The 19,614-nt window shown below is 40.2% G+C and overlaps 1 protein-coding gene across 4 annotated transcripts; it reads left to right on the top strand.

The window, feature by feature from the left end:
* Positions 1–2,024: 2,024 nt before the first annotated feature.
* LOC100493999 lies at positions 2,025–19,503 on the top strand. Of its 4 annotated transcripts, XR_004223602.1 has the most exons (5): positions 5,814–5,844; positions 13,515–13,613; positions 15,668–15,782; positions 18,080–19,036; positions 19,304–19,503. XR_004223602.1 is itself a non-coding variant. In XM_004915903.4 (4 exons), the coding sequence occupies exons 2-4, from the start codon at positions 13,541–13,543 to the stop codon at positions 18,327–18,329; spliced, it is 438 nt and encodes a 145-aa protein (XP_004915960.1). In that variant the 5' UTR covers positions 2,025–2,127; positions 13,515–13,540; the 3' UTR covers positions 18,330–19,086. The 4 variants fall into 4 exon arrangements, 3 of the variants coding, with proteins under 3 accessions (XP_004915960.1, XP_002936905.2, XP_004915959.1); XM_004915903.4 differs by lacking the exons at positions 5,814–5,844; positions 19,304–19,503 and adding an exon at positions 2,025–2,127 and having other exon boundaries at positions 18,080–19,086; XM_002936859.5 differs by lacking the exon at positions 19,304–19,503 and having other exon boundaries at positions 5,724–5,817; positions 18,080–19,086.
* The last annotated feature ends 111 nt before the right edge of the window (positions 19,504–19,614 follow it).

The raw sequence follows: 19,614 nt of genomic DNA, 5'->3' as shown, positions 1-19,614 counted from the left end.
CCTCTTGTGTTGTCTTTGTTTGTCAGGTTTGTCTTGTTCTGTGTTACAAGGGAAATGACATCTCACTGAGGGCAAATTATTCACATTGGATCTCCCCTGAGGCGTTACACCCGGAGGGAATGGTGTGTGAATGGTCAGTAACAGGGTTGAAGCCTTGACGTGGCGTTACTGCTCACATGTAGCAACATGTGCTAAATCAACCAATGGTGAGACTGTGAGTGTTGTTTCAGTAGTACAATTTGTTTTACTTGGTCACTTTGCTGAGGCCATCTCCCATAGTCCAAGTCAATTTTAATTTTTAAGAATGATTTCTTTTTTCTCTGTAATAATAAAGTAGTTCTTGTACTTGATGGTAACTAAGATGAATGAATTCATACTGGTGGTAATTAGGTTTATTTAATATTTTAATAATTTCTAGGAGGTATGGTTATCCAAATTATGGAAAGACCCTTTATATGGAAAACCCCAGGTCCAAAGCATTCTAAAAAATAGATCCCATACCTGTATTCACAGACCTCATGCCTTTAGCCCACCTCACCCAAACCTCTTTGTTCTTGTGTTTCATTGCACTCCAAGATATTTACCTCAGAAACCAAGTTCCAATATTGTTCTAGAAAAATGAGATTTAAATGATATTTTGGTTGTGAAAAACAGCAGATTAAATGTGATGATAAAAACAGTGAAATGGGGAACTAGAAGCTGAAGGAAAGAAAGATGTGATCGGTGTTGCTGTTGAAATGTGGTAAGAGGGCGCAACTGAGAGTTAATTAGACTTGATTAGACCTGCTCACTTTTTCTGGGCTGGTACATAAACATGCAGATAAATATAAAATAAGAATGAATTGGGATTGGTTACCTTCCCCTTGGCATGCCTTGTAAACCACATAGTATACTACATAATATTCACTGGTCTTTCACCATAAAGTAAGCACTTCCAAATTGATATACTTATATGTAACTAAAAACTGGCAGAAACTGGAGAAAAGAAGGTTTCTGTTAGCTCAGTAAATAAATATATATATACGTATATAGATGTAGAAGTAACGCTGGAAAGCTCATGTCCGAACAAAATAACCTTCTCTGATCTCTCAAGGAGTATCCAAGCAAGCAGCATGAAAGCCAATTGTCATCAACAAACAAGGTGCCCTTTTGCTAATTGGTATCCGTTTAACGTTCCATGGAAACAACAGGGTAGTTTACTGGAAACTGGCAGAACAGGAGTTTGGAGTGAAAATGAAAAGTGATGGACAGAACATACAATCAAGGCTGTATTTGAAATGCCAGGGCCTAAATCCCAGTCTAGACCTGCTGGTGGGCCCAGGGCAAAGATCACATTGACAGGGCCCAACACCTGCAACAAATTTATGGTAGTAGTGCCTAACCCACCTTTGTACACACACAATTGTTGGCAGTATATAAATAAAGAAAACAATCCAATATAATACAAGGTAATGTTGCAGAGCTTTAAGGGGTCTGCCAAACTTATTGCAGATAAAATGGTTGTTGTGGGTCCCCCTATCCTAGTGAACCCTGGGTAATTGCCCCTTTTGCCCATATACTAAATCAGCCCTGCATGTGAGGTGACCCATGCTACACACTCCAAAAGGATTTGGGGAATATTGTTTTTTTTTCTTTTTTGAGTTGTAGTTGTATTTATTTATTCACAACTGCTGAACATTAGCCCACTTCTTTCAAGCACAAAATGCTGCATTTTTATGTATATAATGTCAGATTAAAACAGAGAAATGCATGGTAAACTTGCAAAAATGCCTTTACTTCCATATAAACACAATATAGAAAGTTTAATGTATTACTATGCATCTGGATAGACTTATATTCCAACACCCTTGTTAAAGCCCTAACACAATTAGTAGTTTGTCACATGAATATTAGTGTTCCCTCCATCCCTCATGGATGTTGGTTGTAATGGGATGCTGGAAATTGTAGTTCTGCTTTAGCTGGAAGAACACGACTGGCCAACACTGACCCCACTGAAGGTTATTTCAGCCTGGATACAGGATGCAAACAAACCTGAAGGAGGTGGGGTTTTCAAGAGCCAAAGACAATTATAAGCAGCTACTGTACATTCCACTGCTGCTCAGAGAGAAGAGGCAGCACAGGAAACAGGTAAAGCACCAAGAGAAAGGCAATGCTGTTATAGAAAGACTGGATGCATGCACACAAATATACTAAATTAATATCATTTAATGAACCTAGTTTATTGTACACTTCCTTCCCTATAGGTAATTTATGTTCATTACAGTAACACTTAAAGGAGAACTGAAGCCTAACTAAAGAAGTAGGTTAGATATGTTGTACATTATGTTTTGGGCAGCTATATGGATGCTAGGGTCCAATTTACCCTAGCAACCAGGCAGTGATTTGAATCCGAAACTGGAATATGAATAGGAGAGGGTCTGAATAGAAAGAATAAAAAGTAACAATAACAATAAAATTATAGCCTCAAAGAGCTGCCGGGGTCAGTGACCCTGTTTTGAAAGCTGGAAATAGTCAGAAGAGGAAAGCAAATAATTTAAAAATGCAAAAAAAATAAAGACCAGTTGAAAAGTTGCTAAGAACAGGGAATTCTCTAACATACTGAAAGGTGAGGAAGGCTTGATACTATAGCTGCTATTCTAGCATTTAGGAGGGCAGTTTACTTTAAGATTGTCCTAGGCACAAAGCCCAGTGTTTAGGGGTATTGGGTTTTGTTTTGCCGCCATAAAGCCAGTATGCAAGACATTTAGCATAAGCAAAACTAAGGGGCAGATTTATCAAAATGTAAGATTGTAAGTATCAATGAGATAAAATCGTATTTTTTCTAACTTATTGAACATTTTGTAAAGTCCACGAAAATGTTGTTAAAATTCCACGACTTTTTCATGGTTTTCTTTAACTTCCACAAAAAAATCATACTTTTTGCAATGACTATGACCAAGCTTTGGTATCGTGACTATCTTTTCGCCAGGTTGGATCTGTTGAGTGCCATTGAGTCCTATGGGAGGCTTCCAAAACCAGACATTGAAGGCTTCAAAGCCAGAAAAGGTTTTCGATATTTTCGTACGACTGATAAAAGCATTTTCGTGACATTTTAGAACATCAGAAATTATCATGGTCACTCCAAATTTTTTCCATATCGTGATTTTCCATATCGTCCCCTTAAGCTCACTACAGAAAAACTCATTCATGTTCTATTCTTTCCTATGGGATTTTTTGAAGTGTATTTATCAAATGGTGAGTTCTAACCTTCACTTATTGATAAATACACTTCTTAAAATCCCATAGGAATGAATAGAACATGGGTGAGTTTTTATGTATTAAGCTCTAAATTCCCATTTTGATAAATCTGTCCCTAAATGTTCCAGTCTTCAGGACACAATTATTCAATCAAATACCAAAAATCACAAATGCATTTGGGTCTAGAAGAAATATAGGACCTGCTACAGTGATATGTCAATAAAAATAAATCAGTTGCATGTACTGGAATTGTTACATTGGCTTCATTTCTCATGTCTCTGTAGGAAGAAGGAAATAGAATATTGTTAATGTTTCATTACATTACCACACAATACTTCTTAGTCAGAGTAGTTGGTATTTGTGCTAGGAATCATCTTACCTAGAGCTGCAGCTTCATTTTAAAGCCAGAGTGGCCAATGAGCTGTAACATGCATAGAAACTAGTACAGACTGCTGAATGCACCCATTTGGAATTTGTTTGGAATCATTTTTGGAACCTAGCAAATGGATACAGAGTGGTCGGCATACCGCAAAGCTTTTTTTCTCCCCACTTGTATAGTATAGAAAAGCACCATAATGTTCTTTTTGCTGCAATTCTATACCAGTGTGGTAACCTATAGCAACCTGTAAGCAATAAGGTTTGACTGGTCTAGTTAAAGTTAGAGGTTCGCTTCAGATTAGGGTCCTTACACACTAGTGTTTTACCTGTGTAATGGAATTTAGTGCATTTAGTGTCTTTGCCCATGGGAGAGCTTCTAAACTCTGAGTGCTTATAAAATTGGACATGCACAAATGAATTTAATGCAATAATCCGTTTTCAGTGTCCTCTGCGTCAGGTTTTGCTTTAACATTTTATCTTGGGTAGAAATCTCAGCAGAGGAAAACTATAAATGAAACAAATGCAATTACTCCCTTTATTTCCACTGCTAACATGGGCAACAACTTGTTATACACAGCCACATGTCTGTATCTAGATCCCATTTAACTGATGATGTTGGACAAAAAAGTCTATGAGCTTGGAGGAGGAGCACATATATCTCGGCTGGATATCTCTTGTGTCCAATGTTGGGTACCCATTTTCTGAGGATATGACTATCCCACCAGTATCCTATTCATGGAACATTAACTCATCAAAGATAAATGTAGCAGAAATTTATCATAATTAGGGTCTTTAATGTTGAGCAAAATAACTATACAGGCGTGGGTTCTATTAATCTAGTATATAGTGTTCCCTGAAACTACTCTGGAATTCTGTGCCATTTGTAGATGAGCCCTAGGTAATAAAATACACAATAATATAATTGGCATGGTGGTTGACTCAGAAACATACACAGGGAAGGGACAGGAACTGATGTAAATGATAAACAGGACCTATAAATATTTTTTTTTGTAAATCATGACTTTTCCATTGCTTCATAATTTTACTGTTTATTCTAATTAGTTTAATACACTCACTGGGTTCCTGAGCTTGTGCGTAGCTCAGGCACTATCTGCAAGTGTATTCTCGCTGTGTCTGCATGGATTTGCCCTGGGTACTTTGGTTTCCTCCCACACTTTAACATACAGGCAGGTTAGTTGGCTCCTGATGTTATTGCTCCTAGTGTGTATGAATATGATAGGGACCATAGACTGTAAGTACCACTGGGGCAGGGGACTGATGTGAATGATGTATAATCTCTGTAAAGTGCTTATAATGAACTGAAACTGCTCAGTCAGGGCCCCTAAACCCCTGAAACCCTGGCAGTCATTTTGCGATATTTTTACACCCCTGGTCATGTGAAGGTACATAAATAATCTTTACAAAGGGTTATTTGTTATGGAAATGGTATTAGGCCACCCCTTGTAGCTGAAGGCAAATATCTGCGATTGGCAGGTTTAAAAATTAAGTCTAATAAATATCTTAAATATGCCGGGATGGCAACATATTGCAGCTCTGTAGAAATCTAGAGACAGAATGGAACATCACCAAACAGACTGATTCATACCCTTATAGCATTTTGCAGAGAGTCATATTTTCCTGCCCATACTGTTGTGGTGCATCTGTGACAAGAACTGACAGAGCTGGCGTTGAACATTTTGATCATTTCCAATTTCTATTTATATCATTTTTCTTGAAATACCCTAAGCCCCCTTACAAGCAAAACAAATACATAAAAGAGTGATTTTTTTTTCCACTGGGGGGTAGAGTAAGAATATATTAATTGAAATGTATGTGTATATTTGGAAAATGATGCCTGTGAATAGCAGAGGATGTGGTAATTAAAGGAAATGCAGATTGTATGTCTGTTGTAAAATACATTTAGAAAAGACTGCAATGTTTTGGTAAATAAAAGAAATATCTTATCACAAGTTCGCACAAATACCAGGGTAATAAGTAAGGGTAATACATTTTATCTTAAAGGGAGAAAGAAGAACTTTTGAGTGGTAATATACATACATGGAAAATGCATTCAGTTTAACAGTAGCATGATTTATATTTCATTGCAGTGCCTCAGACCAGCTGCTGGGGGCCCCAAAAATAAACAGCAGCTCGTAGCTTGACAAACACACGTCAGCCTGTGGGGGAGACAATGGACCTGAGGTACCAGAGGGATGCAGGGAAAGGCCAGTAAGGCACTGAAAAATATTCTTAGATTTTCACATATAATAGTACTGGTATGGGACCTGGTATCCAGAATGCTTGGGACCTGGGATTTCCCAGATACAGGATCTTTTCATAAATTGTATCTCCATACTTTAAGGTTGCAGATGTATTAAAGTACGATCGGTCCGAATCCGACCTTTTTGTACCTTGCGTATTTTCAGCGATTTTTACACAAATTTGCGCAACTTTTCGTGCTGTGCGCTAAAAATTACACGACAAAATCGTATTGCCGCGCCGAGTACGAAAGTTTCGGAGCCATTCAATCTTCGGTATTGTGACTTTCCTTGGGTCAGGTTGGAGCTGCAGAGTGCCATTGAGCCCTATGGGAGACTTTCCTTGGGCCAGGTTGGAGCTGCAGAGTGCCATTGAGCCCTATGGGAGACTTTCCTTGGGCCAGGTTGGAGCTGCAGAGTGCCATTGAGCCCTATGGGAGACTTTCCTTGGCCGGGTTGGAGCTGCAGAGTGCCATTGAACCCTATGGGAGACTTTCCTTGGGCCAGGTTGGAGCTGCAGAGTGCCATTGAGCCCTATGGGAGACTTTCCTTGGGCCGGGTTGGAGCTGCAGAGTGCCATTGAACCCTATGGGAGACTTTCCTTGGGCCAGGTTGGAGCTGCAGAGTGCCATTGAGCCCTATGGGAGACTTTCCTTGGGCCAGGTTGGAGCTGCAGAGTGCCATTGAGCCCTATGGGAGACTTTCCTTGGGCCGGGTTGGAGCTGCAGAGTGCCATTGAGCCCTATGGGAGGCTTTCCTTGGGCCAGGTTGGAGCTGCAGAGTGCCATTGAGCCCTATGGGAGACTTTCCTTGGGCCGGGTTGGAGCTGCAGAGTGCCATTGAGCCCTATGGGAGACTTTCCTTGGGCCGGGTTGGAGCTGCAGAGTGCCATTGAACCCTATGGGAGACTTTCCTTGGGCCAGGTTGGAGCTGCAGAGTGCCATTGAGCCCTATGGGAGACTTTTCTTGGGCCAGGTTGGAGCTGCGGAGTGCCATTGAGCCCTATGGGAGACCTTCCTTGGGCCGGGTTGGAGCTGCAGAGTGCCATTGAACCCTATGGGAGACTTTCCTTGGGCCGGGTTGGAGCTGCAAAGTGCCATTGAGCCCTATGGGAGACTTTCCTTGGGCCAGGTTGGAGCTGCAGAGTGCCATTGAGCCCTATGGGAGACTTTCCTTTGGCCGGGTTGGAGCTGCAGAGTGCCATTGAGCCCTATGGGAGACTTTCCTTGGGCCGGGTTGGAGCTGCAGAGTGCCATTGAGCCCTATGGGAGACTTTCCTTGGGCCGGGTTGGAGCTGCAGAGTGCCATTGAGCCCTATGGGAGACTTTCCTTGGGCCGGGTTGGAGCTGCAGAGTGCCATTGAGCCCTATGGGAGACTTTCCTTGGGCCGGGTTGGAGCTGCAGAGTGCCATTGAGTCCTATGGGAGACTTTCCTTGGGCCAGGTTGGAGCTGCAGAGTGCCATTGAGCCCTATGGGAGACTTTCCTTGGGCCAGGTTGGAGCTGCAGAGTGCCATTGAGCCCTATGGGAGGCTTTCCTTGGGCCAGGTTGGAGCTGCAGAGTGCCATTGAGCCCTATGGGAGACTTTCCTTGGGCCAGGTTGGAGCTGCAGAGTGCCATTGAGCCCTATGGGAGGCTCCCAAAATCATGCACAGAACGATCAGAAGTCGGAGAGGTTTTCCCAACGTTTAAAGAACTTCGTAATTTTTTCATGCATTTTTTCTTCCACTGGAACTTATGTAAAATAATGGCATAAAATCTGGCATTCAGACAACAAAAGAAGAACATTTACATCGTTCGTATGGATTATTACATAAATGTGCTAGTACTATTTTATAATCCTAGGAAGGGAAACGTTGGTCTAGGCCAGGGGTCGGGAATCTTTTTGGCTGAGAGAGCCATAAACACCACATATTATAAAATATAATTCCGTGAGAGCCATACAATATGTTTGGCCGCGGATGCTGCAGGGTAAGGTCGGGTGGGTCCCAAGGATGCCAGATGCGGATGCGATGCAGAGGAGGGCGTGACCTGCGCTGGGCAGATAGAAGACATGTTCTAAGGCTTAGAACATGTCTTCTATCTGCCGAGTGCAGGCCACGCCCCCCATTATTTTTTTTATTAAAGATTTGGCAGCGAGCCAGATGCAGCCATCAAAAGAGCCACATCTGGCTCCCGAGCCATAGGTTCCCTACCCCTGGTCTAGGCCTTGTCTTAATATTTATTTTAGTGCATGGGTTGCCCCTGGAAAGACTTTATTAGACCATGTAGAGGTAACGTGTTCCACAAATAAGTGCAATATTTTGCTGATCATCCCGAACACCTTATTTGTCGATGGATAAGTTGGGGGGGGGGGGGGTAGTAAGCATGTTTAAAACTCTTTTCAGTGTCTGTTCTTCTCTGTAACTCCAGGACATTCTTGAACAGGTATAGGATCCACTATCCACAAACCAAGTCTCGTGTTTGTTGGCGGGCTGCATATACCTGCACCTGGGCAGATTCAATGCCTGGTAAAGGCACAATGAAAATATTTTTTTTAACCATACAGGCAGATTGTCAGTCTGTGCTTATCCTCAGGCTGACAATACACCCGTGTGCAGTTACCCTTGCCTGCACAAGGGCAATAGCTCCTGAAGCTCTGCTTACCAAGAGGCACATAAAACCCAGCCCAGTTCCATGGCCTCACATTCCCTATGTGCATAAGCCAGAGAGGCCAATTTCACTTATAGGGGTTGCTAGGGTTGCTATCTTGCACTGGATGCTCTGTTTATGTGCAATATTTCACTTACACATAGTTTTATCAGATGGCTGTTAACTATCTAAACAAAATGACATCCGTTTAGTGTTATCATTTTCACAAGATTTCATTAGATAATAGAATTTCAGTTGCTTGTAAGTATTTCATCTTCCTGTAACAGGACCCACACAGTAATATGTAATACTTTAGATAAGTCTGTGTTCCTCAGAACTGCAAATACTTCTGCATCTGGAGTCAGTAGCAGAATTACAGGGGGCCCACTGCAAGAATACTTTGAATGTGCTCCCTGTGTTTGTGTGGGATTTACACTCCCTGTTTCTGCCACTGTAGAAAGATATTTGTAAGCTTAAATCACTCTGAATGCAGTTAACCTAGTGGGGTTTTTGTGCAAGTGTATGGTAGGGTTGCCAGTAAGCCCTGCTGGGGTAACTATCTTAATATTTGCCAAATCTATGTATATAAAAGATAGAAATTATGAAAATTATTTAAATAATTTAAATTAGACTATCCAACAATAAACCCAAATGGTGTCGGTTTAGTATATTGTATATTCAGTATATCATTGGCTAAGTATACCTAGGGGTGCTGCTGCCATGAGGCAAGTCTTGTCTCAGGTGGCAGCACCCAGTGGGTTAGCAGAGGTGGCAAAAAATCCTCTCCTGGAAACTTTAAGAACCGAAATTCAGATTCTTGCGGCCCCTCCTTGTCCCCCTCCAAAGATGAAAAGTTAAGCATGGGGGGGGGAGATGGGCAGCATGGGAACAGCCACCTTGGGCGGCGCAGGGGTCTGGATTGAGCCTGAGTAAACCTGTACAGGTGAGCACTTTTATTTGTGAATACTATCACTGAAATAAATTTGATAATAAACCATTTCTTTGGTAATATAACCAGGTCAAAACTAAACTTGAAAATTTCCTAGACACACATTATCTTTTAGGATAGCACCCATTCTTTGTCCTTTAAATAGGGGGATAACCTATTGCCCCCCATGCCAAACATAGCGGTATTTCAGACCACGCATAGGCCATACATGAGCCAGATTTCAATGACACAAATTTTGTGTTCCTTCTTGTAACATCTTTCTGGGTCTGACAGTTTGACTTATCTGCTGCTGATAACGGTTGCAGTTGCTTGTGGTTGACTTGGCATTAGATTTCTACATGTTGCTATTACTCTGTGCATGTACTGCAAAGTATGAGGAACTCCAGCACACAGCATAAAGAGAACTTAAATATGAGTGGCACATACAGTAAAACAGAGGACAGGGATGGGCCAAGCCAACCAAGCACCCTAGGCAATCAGCCATCTTGCCCCTGCACCATTCCTAGGGTTGCCACCATTCCTGCCTTTCTTTTCTGGTGGTTATACCATGAGGCAGGGAAGAGGTGGGCAGTGACATCCCAGGGTGGAGCTATGACACAGCGATTGCCGATTGGCTGATCCCCATGTCAATCTCTGTTTGACCCAGACAGCCTTTACAAAAACGGGCTGTCCGGGTCATAACCAGACATGTCGCAACCCTAACCCTTCCCCTATCGTGTGTGTGCACAATGCCGTTGCAGATGGGGGGTGCATTTTGCGCAATGACAAGTGGCAGGGGCAAAGACAAGGGTGCGTGGACTACTGGTAGACAGGAGAGGTACCTGCCTGGGGCCCCCATCATTGCACCCTAGGCAAGTGCCTCTTTTGCCTACTCCTAGTTCTGGCCCTGACAGAGGAATTATGTGAGTCTGACACCGCTGTGCACCACAATGGGGCACATTTATTAAGGTGCAAACTTTCATCCAGGGAAACTTCGGCACACTTCGTACAACTACGTCAGATGGTAAATTGTGAGGAATGCTGGCGAATTTTCGTCACAGATTTTTATCAGCGTACTTTTCCTAGCAAAGTTTTTCTAGCAGCACTAGTGTGAAAGTGCCCAATTATTTTTCTAAATGTCCATGGAACCAAAGTAAAAAAAAATATATTGTTACAGTTCAACAACAAGATTAATAAGCTATTTGTAACCAATTGCAACACAAGGGCTGACATCTCTGAGTGCATTAATACCTGGATAAACAGTATAGATGTTAATGACTTTATTAAACCACAAACAGTTAACAGGTTAAGATAATATTATTTATTTAGAATCATTTGAGCATTAAAAAAAAAAAAAAAAAAAAACTTTGTAGGAGGATGGCAGTCAGCATGTGTGAAATGCACAGTCAGTAACAATACATGGGGGTACAGGAGGTATTAAAAATATTTCAGTCAAATATGTTTTACATTTACAACTTATATAAATAATACTTTAAATAGGAAAAAATGCATATGATTAGACTCTGGATGTGAAGTTTTTGTTGGAATGCAGGATTTTATATCACTGATACAGTCACTATGCGGATCTAGTTTCATCAATTCACAAGCCAGAACCAGACCATATAGAGAAAAACTGACCCTACAGGAGATGGCCTTCCCGTTATTTCCCGTTATTTGAGACTCTTCCGTCTGTCTTCATTCTTTTGAATCTCAGGGCGGTGCATACACAGTAGGGAGAAAATTGTTACTTTCTTGTTAAAGTTTTGCTTTTCACTCTTCAGTGCATATGCAAGCGGCACAAAGACAGAAGAAGGAAGAGGATCTACTACCCCGGGCTGGTGCAGTTTGCACCTTAGAGCAGCGCTGGTCGGGGGTTTCAGATTACAATCACTGGGGGTGCATAACATTTTGGCACCCCCCAGTGATTGTAACTTTCCTCTCCCTTAAGGGATACTGTTATTGATATATTGTCAAGAAATGACAAAAATTCTCTATTAGCCTTTCTCCAACATATTTAATGAAAAATGAATCACCATTTTTATAAAAAAAAATATGATTTTCTATATTATGCTTTTTTCTGCGACAATGACATTCCGGGGTGGAGTTATGACACAGCGATTGCCGATTGGCCGATCGCCGTGTCAATCTCTGTTTGACCCAGACAGTCCTTACGGGCGTTTGACATTCTAGCCGGTGGGATGGCATTTCGGGGATATTATTAATATATTATTTGTCGCGGGCGACTAATCTCCCCGTCTGCCATGGCCCTTACAAGTGCAGGGCAATAGTACATTTATTTATTATTCATATTCATTATTAATTACTTTAACACATTATTAATTACTTTAACACAGTCTCATTTTTTGGTGTTAGTGTTCCTTTAATGAGTTGTCTCAGGCCTTTTGTAAAAGACAACTGACATATGTTTTTTTTTTTTACTATCAATGCATTAAGTCTATAATTAGCTCCCAGTGTATGCATTGCATGAGTATTCCTGAAAGCAACAAACGTTTGTTTTCATAGCATATAGATAAGCTTGAATTCAGCCACTGAACTGTAACATTAAACAAGAATTTGTTATTGTATTCCCTTTCTGACTTTACATATTTTCACAATACAGAGTGGCTGAGCATGTTTTTACATGGTAAACATGTAATCTGCTCCTGGATAAGATTGTACTGACCTGCTGGAGTAGACATTGTTGCCTCAGTGCCGTGTATATTTGTCCACAGCACTGCCTGGCCAATGGGCTAGTTGTGTATGTCACTGTTACATGCCTTGTGCCTAATTCCAGCTAGCTCCTCAGTGCTGTTCGGCTGTACCCCATACAGCTGCACTGAGAGTCTTTTTAAAATAGAAGGTATTCACACACCTTATGCTACGCACATAGCATTGTAATATGGTTCTTATTCATTGCTGCTTTCCAAGTAACCCATCCCCTCCGAAGCGTGTCAATATCTTGAACTGATGAGAAAAATCAAATAATGATAAATATTACTACAAGGACTTTGTCCCACTAAAATGACACCAGCAGATATTTACACCATGGCAAAGTAAGGGTCTGTCTGAGTAGCAATTTAATCCTGAAAGTGATGGAGCTCCAAGTCGCCTGCATCTCTTGTTTCTATTGCAGTATAAAATGGCTGTAATGTGCTTTATATCTATATGTTATGTCTGTATAAGGAGGTTTCTCTGTAGCTACTGTATTTGGCTGTATTTACTAATAGCATAGAGAAAACTGAGGTCCCAAAATATATGTGCCAGAAGAACTCACCCTTATCTATGGCATAACTGGTTACTGGACTACAAGAAATCTTATCCAGGTCCTTTTAAATTTCTGAAATCTTTAGAAAATGATCTGCAAAAGTTATACTGAAACTGTGTACCACCCCACCAGCCTCCAGTACATCTGGGCCCCCCAGCGGCCTTTTGATCTTAAAGTGATACTGACACCAGAAATTAAACCCTTTTTTTACATCTTTCATAACATTGTCTTTGCAGGAGCTTTATAATTTTGCCATAAATGTATTTCCTGAGGCTTTTACATTACCTATCTGATCCCCCATGTTCCTCTATGAGGGGGCGGCCATATTTGTGCAGCAGTAGGCCGTTACCATTAGAAGCTATAACTGACAGGCTGAGAAGGGACAGTCAGGTTGGCAAAACAGTCAGGTTTAGGGACTTCAAGTAACAATTACTTACAAAAACAGCCCTATCAGTGAAAAATGATCAACGTGACTTATAGGTAAATCTTTACGTAGATTCATATTTTAAAAAGAGAGAATTCTGTGCATTCTCTGCTCTGGCTTAACTACACTGTCCCAGGGTTATAACCAAGGATAAAGGAACTGCTCATAGGTTTGTCATTCGCACACATGATAAATATAGGAAACAAACAAAACAGAGAGCCGTTTGTGTTATTTCTCTAAACTTGTTTCCTCCAAGTTTGCACCTTAGGTGTGTACATTGCTCAGTTTCACACGTTCATGCAGGAAGTTATGACAAACTGTGGGTTGGTGCTTGCTGTCAGAAAATAAATTCGGCAGAGGAACTTGCTTGTGACATTACTGTTTCTTATCTAGAAGACTACATCGGCAGCTCCAGCATCATGAAAGGTGCCTCTATCAAGTACATCTTCCTGGGAGCCTTAATGGTCATCTTTATTGGAGCTCTCGCTGAAGGTGAGATCAGCTTGTCATTCACTCTGAGACAAATCAATTCTGTGTTAATGATTTTCTTACCACTACTGGCTTTACCATGGGATCCCACTCATTTTGTGATATATTATGCCTTGGTTGTACTGGGCAAAGTAAACATTATATAATTTTTGTTAAATAATAAAAACTATTCATATATATATATATATATCAGTCCTGATAAAGGTCCTAATGAGGACCGAAACGTTGGTTCTGAACAATGAGTCTTCAATAAAAAGATTTTTTTGAATTTTACGGGTGTGCCGGCCACAGATTATTTCATGTTATATATATATATATATATATGAAGAACAGAGTGCCGCACACACAGGGACTTTAAAAAAGAACAAAAAATCTTTTGTCCCTGTGTGTGCGGCACTCTGTTCTTCATTTACATAAACTTGGCCAGAGAGACCTTCCTAACATTTTAACTATAATTTTATATAAAATCATTTAAACAGAGAAAACATTCACTGTTAAACATCGTCTCACACTATTATATATATATATAAAATATTTTTTAAAAAGTATCGCACTGACACAGCTTGTATCAAAAAGAAATTATTTTAGTATCCCAACGTTTCGGTCACATTGCGTGACCTTTTTCAAGGGAGAACAAATAAACAGTGAATATATATAAATGCATGCTTGCTTGCTATGATATTGCTTTAAGTTTAAGCATTAGTTTCTGTGGGGGAGAACAGCGGAAAGCTGACTCAACTGATGACGCATGTGAAAGAATATAGCTTGACTTTTTCTAGTTTTGTCAAAACCTTTTGGACACCATGTACTCATTACTCTTACATCTTGCGACAAATGTTCCTAAAAGGCCAGTAACATCAATTTATTTAATATGTTACATTGCTTTTAGCTTTTAATTGTCTCTTATCAGCTTTAAATAAAATATCTCTCGACCACAATAGACCTATTTTATCAAAGATACAGTATGTGAATGAATCTACTGAGCTTGCCACTATTTAAATTCTTACTAGACTGTTATCTGCTACCCTAATGCCCTACCTGGTTGCCCCTATGAAATTATACATTATACTAAACAAATGCAATTTTAAGAAAGCATGCTTAATATATGTTCTTATACTATCAAACATTAACACTTTCATTTAAGAGTTTTTGGATCTGAACTTTCAGGCCTGACTTGCGTAGAAGGCTTAGGAAGTCACATTTTATCCCACATTCCCCTATACAAGTGCGCAGAAAGCAGAATTCGTGGCCGTACTGAGTGAGTTCTAGGAGCTGCGCACAATGAATTGTTATTCCCAAGAAGCCAGACCCTGGGGGTTGTGTTTTGTAAAATGAATCAGTTATCCCTTTATATGATGATTGGTGTTACTGTATTTAAAGACACCACTAATCTTCATTCCTATAACTAGTTAGAAATCAAGGATCAAATGGATGAATTTCATGAATGGTTATTGTTTGAACAGAACAGAAATGTTTGTGTTTTTTACATTTTTTATATTTGATGTGATCATAGGATTTTATGCCCTGCCCCAGTAATATCTGAATGAGGTTCAAATATCAATCAAGGATATGACCATTCTGAGCCGGTACGGGGGCCAATGAGTTGCCAGCTTGGCCAAGAGTAGCTAAATCAGCATCCTGTCTCAAATTGACACATTCGGCAGCCAGGTCCGGAAAGTGTTGATAAATGGGAAATAAAAATGAACTGTTGATCAGATGCTGAAATCTACTGATACTATGTTCATAGAAACATGTAGGAATTAGAGATTTTCATCATGTGCACAATGATAAAGCAGACAAAGCAGCAAGTATAGTGCCGATAATAGATCAGGTGGTGGTCTGTGGCAGTTGCACGACATGACACTACGGAAATTCTGTTTCACTATACCAATACTAAGCCAACCTCTGCTTATTGCAACATCCTGTATTATAGTCATTAGTTATCTGGAAATGCTGAGAATTGTCATTGGAAAGTAATATTCATCCTTGACCTATAATGAGATTACTGAGCAAATGAGCATTATGAAGCATTTATGTGTGCATGCACATTATTCTAGGTGCTTCTGTGAAGAAAGAGAGAAAGACTAAAGGGAAATGCCAACCAGGAGACAAAAACTGTGTGGAGAATAAGGCATTGTTGAGCAATACAAAGCTGAAGACATCTAAAGCACAGTAAGTAAAAGAAACACAGTTCTCAGCACTGAGCACATGTTAAGTAGGTCTGTGGGTTGGATCCTCTCCCTGGCGTAGGAAAATTAGGCACCCAATCAGGCCTGGCAGCCTTTTTGTCCCTACAACATTTTAAGGAAACTAATTAAATTAAATTCCTTTAATAGAACTATTAAACAGTCAATTTTTGCTGGGGTACAGGCACCACTTTGAATGTTTCATGCATCCAGGTGGTTTCCTTACTAAACGTGCAGCATAAAATGCAGCATAACATTATATATATATATATATATATATATATATACATATATTTGGGGCCCACAAATGTGATCTTTGCCCTTGATCAAGTACAGGTATGGGATCCCTTATCCAGAAACCCATTATCCTGAAAGTTCCAAATTACAGAAAGGCCATCTCCCATAGACTCCATTATAAGCAAATAATTCTAATTTTTGTCTGTAATAATAAAAAAATACCTTGTACTTGATCCCAACTAAGATATAATTAATCTTTATTGGATGCAAAACAATCCTATTGGGTTTATTCAATATTTAAATGATTTTTAGCAGACTTAAGTTATGGAGGTCCAAATTACGGAAAGATCCCTTATCCGGAAAACCTCAGGTCACGAGCATTCTGGATAACAGGTCCCATACCTGTAGCTTTAAGGGACCCTGGACGGTGCTACTCCTTTGTAATAATATATGAGGAATGTATGCTGAGTTTGCACTTATAAAAGCTGCATCATTTTGAGAAACAGAATATGTTTATATATAGGTCCTTGCATTTGTTAAATTCACATTAGGAATACAAGATCATCTGATATTGTTGAGCTTTTAAAAATATCATTTTGCAGTGATGCATTGATGCAAGTTGGCTGCATTTACAGAACAGCAAATACCAAGTACAGTACTTAGGCTATAAATGATACAGATTATGCAAAAGGTTTACTCTTCCAGCTCAGGGATATTTAGGTTAGATGATAATGAAGCCCCATGCCTCTTGTGTCCAAATGTTGCCCTCGTCCTGGTATAGGCAGCACTAGACATTCTTATTGTTCTTCAGGCTTTAGAAGGTGATATTATGCGGTTACCAAGAGATTATGTTTGGGGGGGGGGGGGGAGCGATTGGTCAAAGTCTCCATGAAGGTACAAATGTTTGCGGTAGATTTTTTTTAGATATTTTTTTTAGATTTTTGCACCACAAATCTTCACAGCTAACATACATTGAGCTGAAATAGAACATATATCCCTATAGCAATCATACATCCCTGTAGCAATCATACATCACTTGGGGCTGATCATAACTCTATTTACTTCCTCAAAGCCAATATCAAAAGAGTCAGTTCTCAAGCCTTGGGCTAATGACTCACTGTGAGATAAGTCACCCACAATATACTGTATCTCTGCTACTGTGGACAACTAATGCCTTACCACTGGCAATAATGACCGGTGGGAAGGTATGTTTATCTCTAAATCATCCAAAGTTGCTAGGGTTCAATTTAACCTTGCAGCCAGGCAGTGGTTTAAAAGAGAGGCAAGAATATAAAGTAATAAGTAATAAACAGTAACAATAACAATAAAACTATAGACTGCAGAGCAATAGTCTTTTGGCTGCTGTGATCAATGACTCCCATTTGAAAGCTGTAAAGAGTCAGAAGAAAAATGAAAATAGTTCAAGAAATTAGAAGACCAATGGAAACATTGCTAATAGTAGGCCATATTATAACATACTAAAAGGTCCCAGCAGCCACTATGCTAAGTAATACTGTATTTACTCTATGATACATTCTTTTATTCCTTTTGCACAGTTATTTCTGCCTATAAAGTCAGATAACAAACCACATTACATGGAATAGAAGTTTGGACCATAGTTGTAGGGGAACCACTGCATACTGCACAACTTTTTGAGAGTGTGGCCACCACTTCCATTCATTCCTAATTATTATTTAATATATTTATGATAGAATCATGCTACTTGTAGGCACTACTTATTTAAGTTTTGACATAACTATTGTTCAATAAAGTGCTGAGTTTGCACTATAATTCCTGTACATAGATGGCTCACAGATTTACTGCATTCCTTACTGCACTCTGCCTCCTCCTATGCACAGGCCCAACTACAGGCACCATTGTAGCGACCTCCATCTTTTATATATTTCATACACAGTGACAGTTTTACATATTTATTTTCAATGTCACAAGCACCTCTTTCCTTTAAACCAAGTTGTACTTTATAGTTTCCCTTTACATCTGTACTGGTTTTTATTATTAATTATGCTTTCTGTGCTTTCTCTCTAGGATTATATCTCTCCCATACGACCTTCCTTTTGACAGTGAATTACTTAGTACAGATGCGTCTGGGTCAGGCTATGAGACAGATGTAGGATCTGGTGGGGAAACTGATGTGAGTCCAGTAATTTCTTCTCAACGTTTACAAGAGCTGAAGGCGTCCAATGAGAAGGCAACTAACAACCAGGCGCCTGGAAAGAAAAGGGTTAACATGAAGAGATTTGACAAGAAGAATTTAAATGAAATCCTTGAGATTTAAGGCCACGGATTTCAAGATAAACAGATTACTAAAACTACCAAGCACCAATTTGTCCATATCCCCTGCCAGGATCAGACCGCTTGCCACCCTCCAGCTAAGGTTGCAGCTCGCAGCAAGTGGAAGGGTTCCAGGTCCATCACCCTGGCTTTCTGCGCACATACGCGATCATGTCTTTACCTATGATTTGACTGCTGCTCTATTACAGTTTCTGTTTGTTGATCCTTCAAATAGGAAAGTTTGATTTCATGTCTTGGCATGAAAACTATTTCTGAAAGCTATGAAATATATTGATTAGCTTGGAAAGGGTTAAATAGCCTTACACTTGTGCACCATTAGAAGCTTTATATTCCACAGAGCAGGAAGTGAAGGCTACAAAAACAAATTTGCACCAATAGAACACTGCTTTCAGTAAAGAAATATGAATTACAATTTGACTGTTCTTTTTAAAGACAACATACTTGGTACTGTTTTGTTCTGCTGCTTTTGGTTTATTAGAGTTTTTTTTTACCACTGTAACAGAGAACAAGATACAATCATATAAGGCATATTAATATTAAGCGCTTTTAATATGCTCAGGCCAACCTCTGTCTATAAGAAGAAACTGGTCAGTAGAATGGTTTCCAGCCCATGAAATCTAGTTGCACAGCGGCAGTTTATATACTTTGTATGTGTCCAACTCTCAGCCCTTTTAGGGCTCTGGCACACGGGTAGATTAGTCGCCCGCGACAAATCTCCCTGTTTGTGGGCGACTAATCTCCCCGAATTGCCATCCCACCGGTGACAATGTAAGTCGCTGGTGGGATGGCACACGCGGTGGCGCGATTTCGGCAAATCGCTGAAAATGCCTTGCGAGGCAACTTCGGCGATTTGCCAAAATCGTCTGCGCAGCATGTGCCATCCCACCGGCGACTTACATTGTCGCTGGTGGGATGGCAACTGATGGCAACTCGGGGAGATTAGTCGCCCGCGAACAGGGAGATTTGTCGCGGGCGACTAATCTACCCGTGTGCCAGAGCCCTTAGCTGTGGTGGAATTACTACTCCCAGCATCTTCTAGTTAACTATCTGAATTTGAGATTTCTGTAAATTATCAGCATTATTTGCTCTCTGTTTGCTTATATAATGATTATCTTTTCTTTGCTTGAGCCAGCTCATTAAATGTAAGGTAAAAGTAATGAAACTTGTGTGTGTTCCTTTTTATAAACAATAATAAGTACTTTTGTGTCTTTGTTGTGTGATTGTACTACCTGCTGTTCCATGCTTATCAAGGGCCTCTGTCTCCCCAG

Source organism: Xenopus tropicalis, chromosome 7, assembly GCF_000004195.4.
Source record: "Xenopus tropicalis strain Nigerian chromosome 7, UCB_Xtro_10.0, whole genome shotgun sequence".
NCBI lineage: Eukaryota > Metazoa > Chordata > Amphibia > Anura > Pipidae > Xenopus > Xenopus tropicalis.
This window is presented reverse-complemented; position numbering and strand designations above follow the sequence as displayed.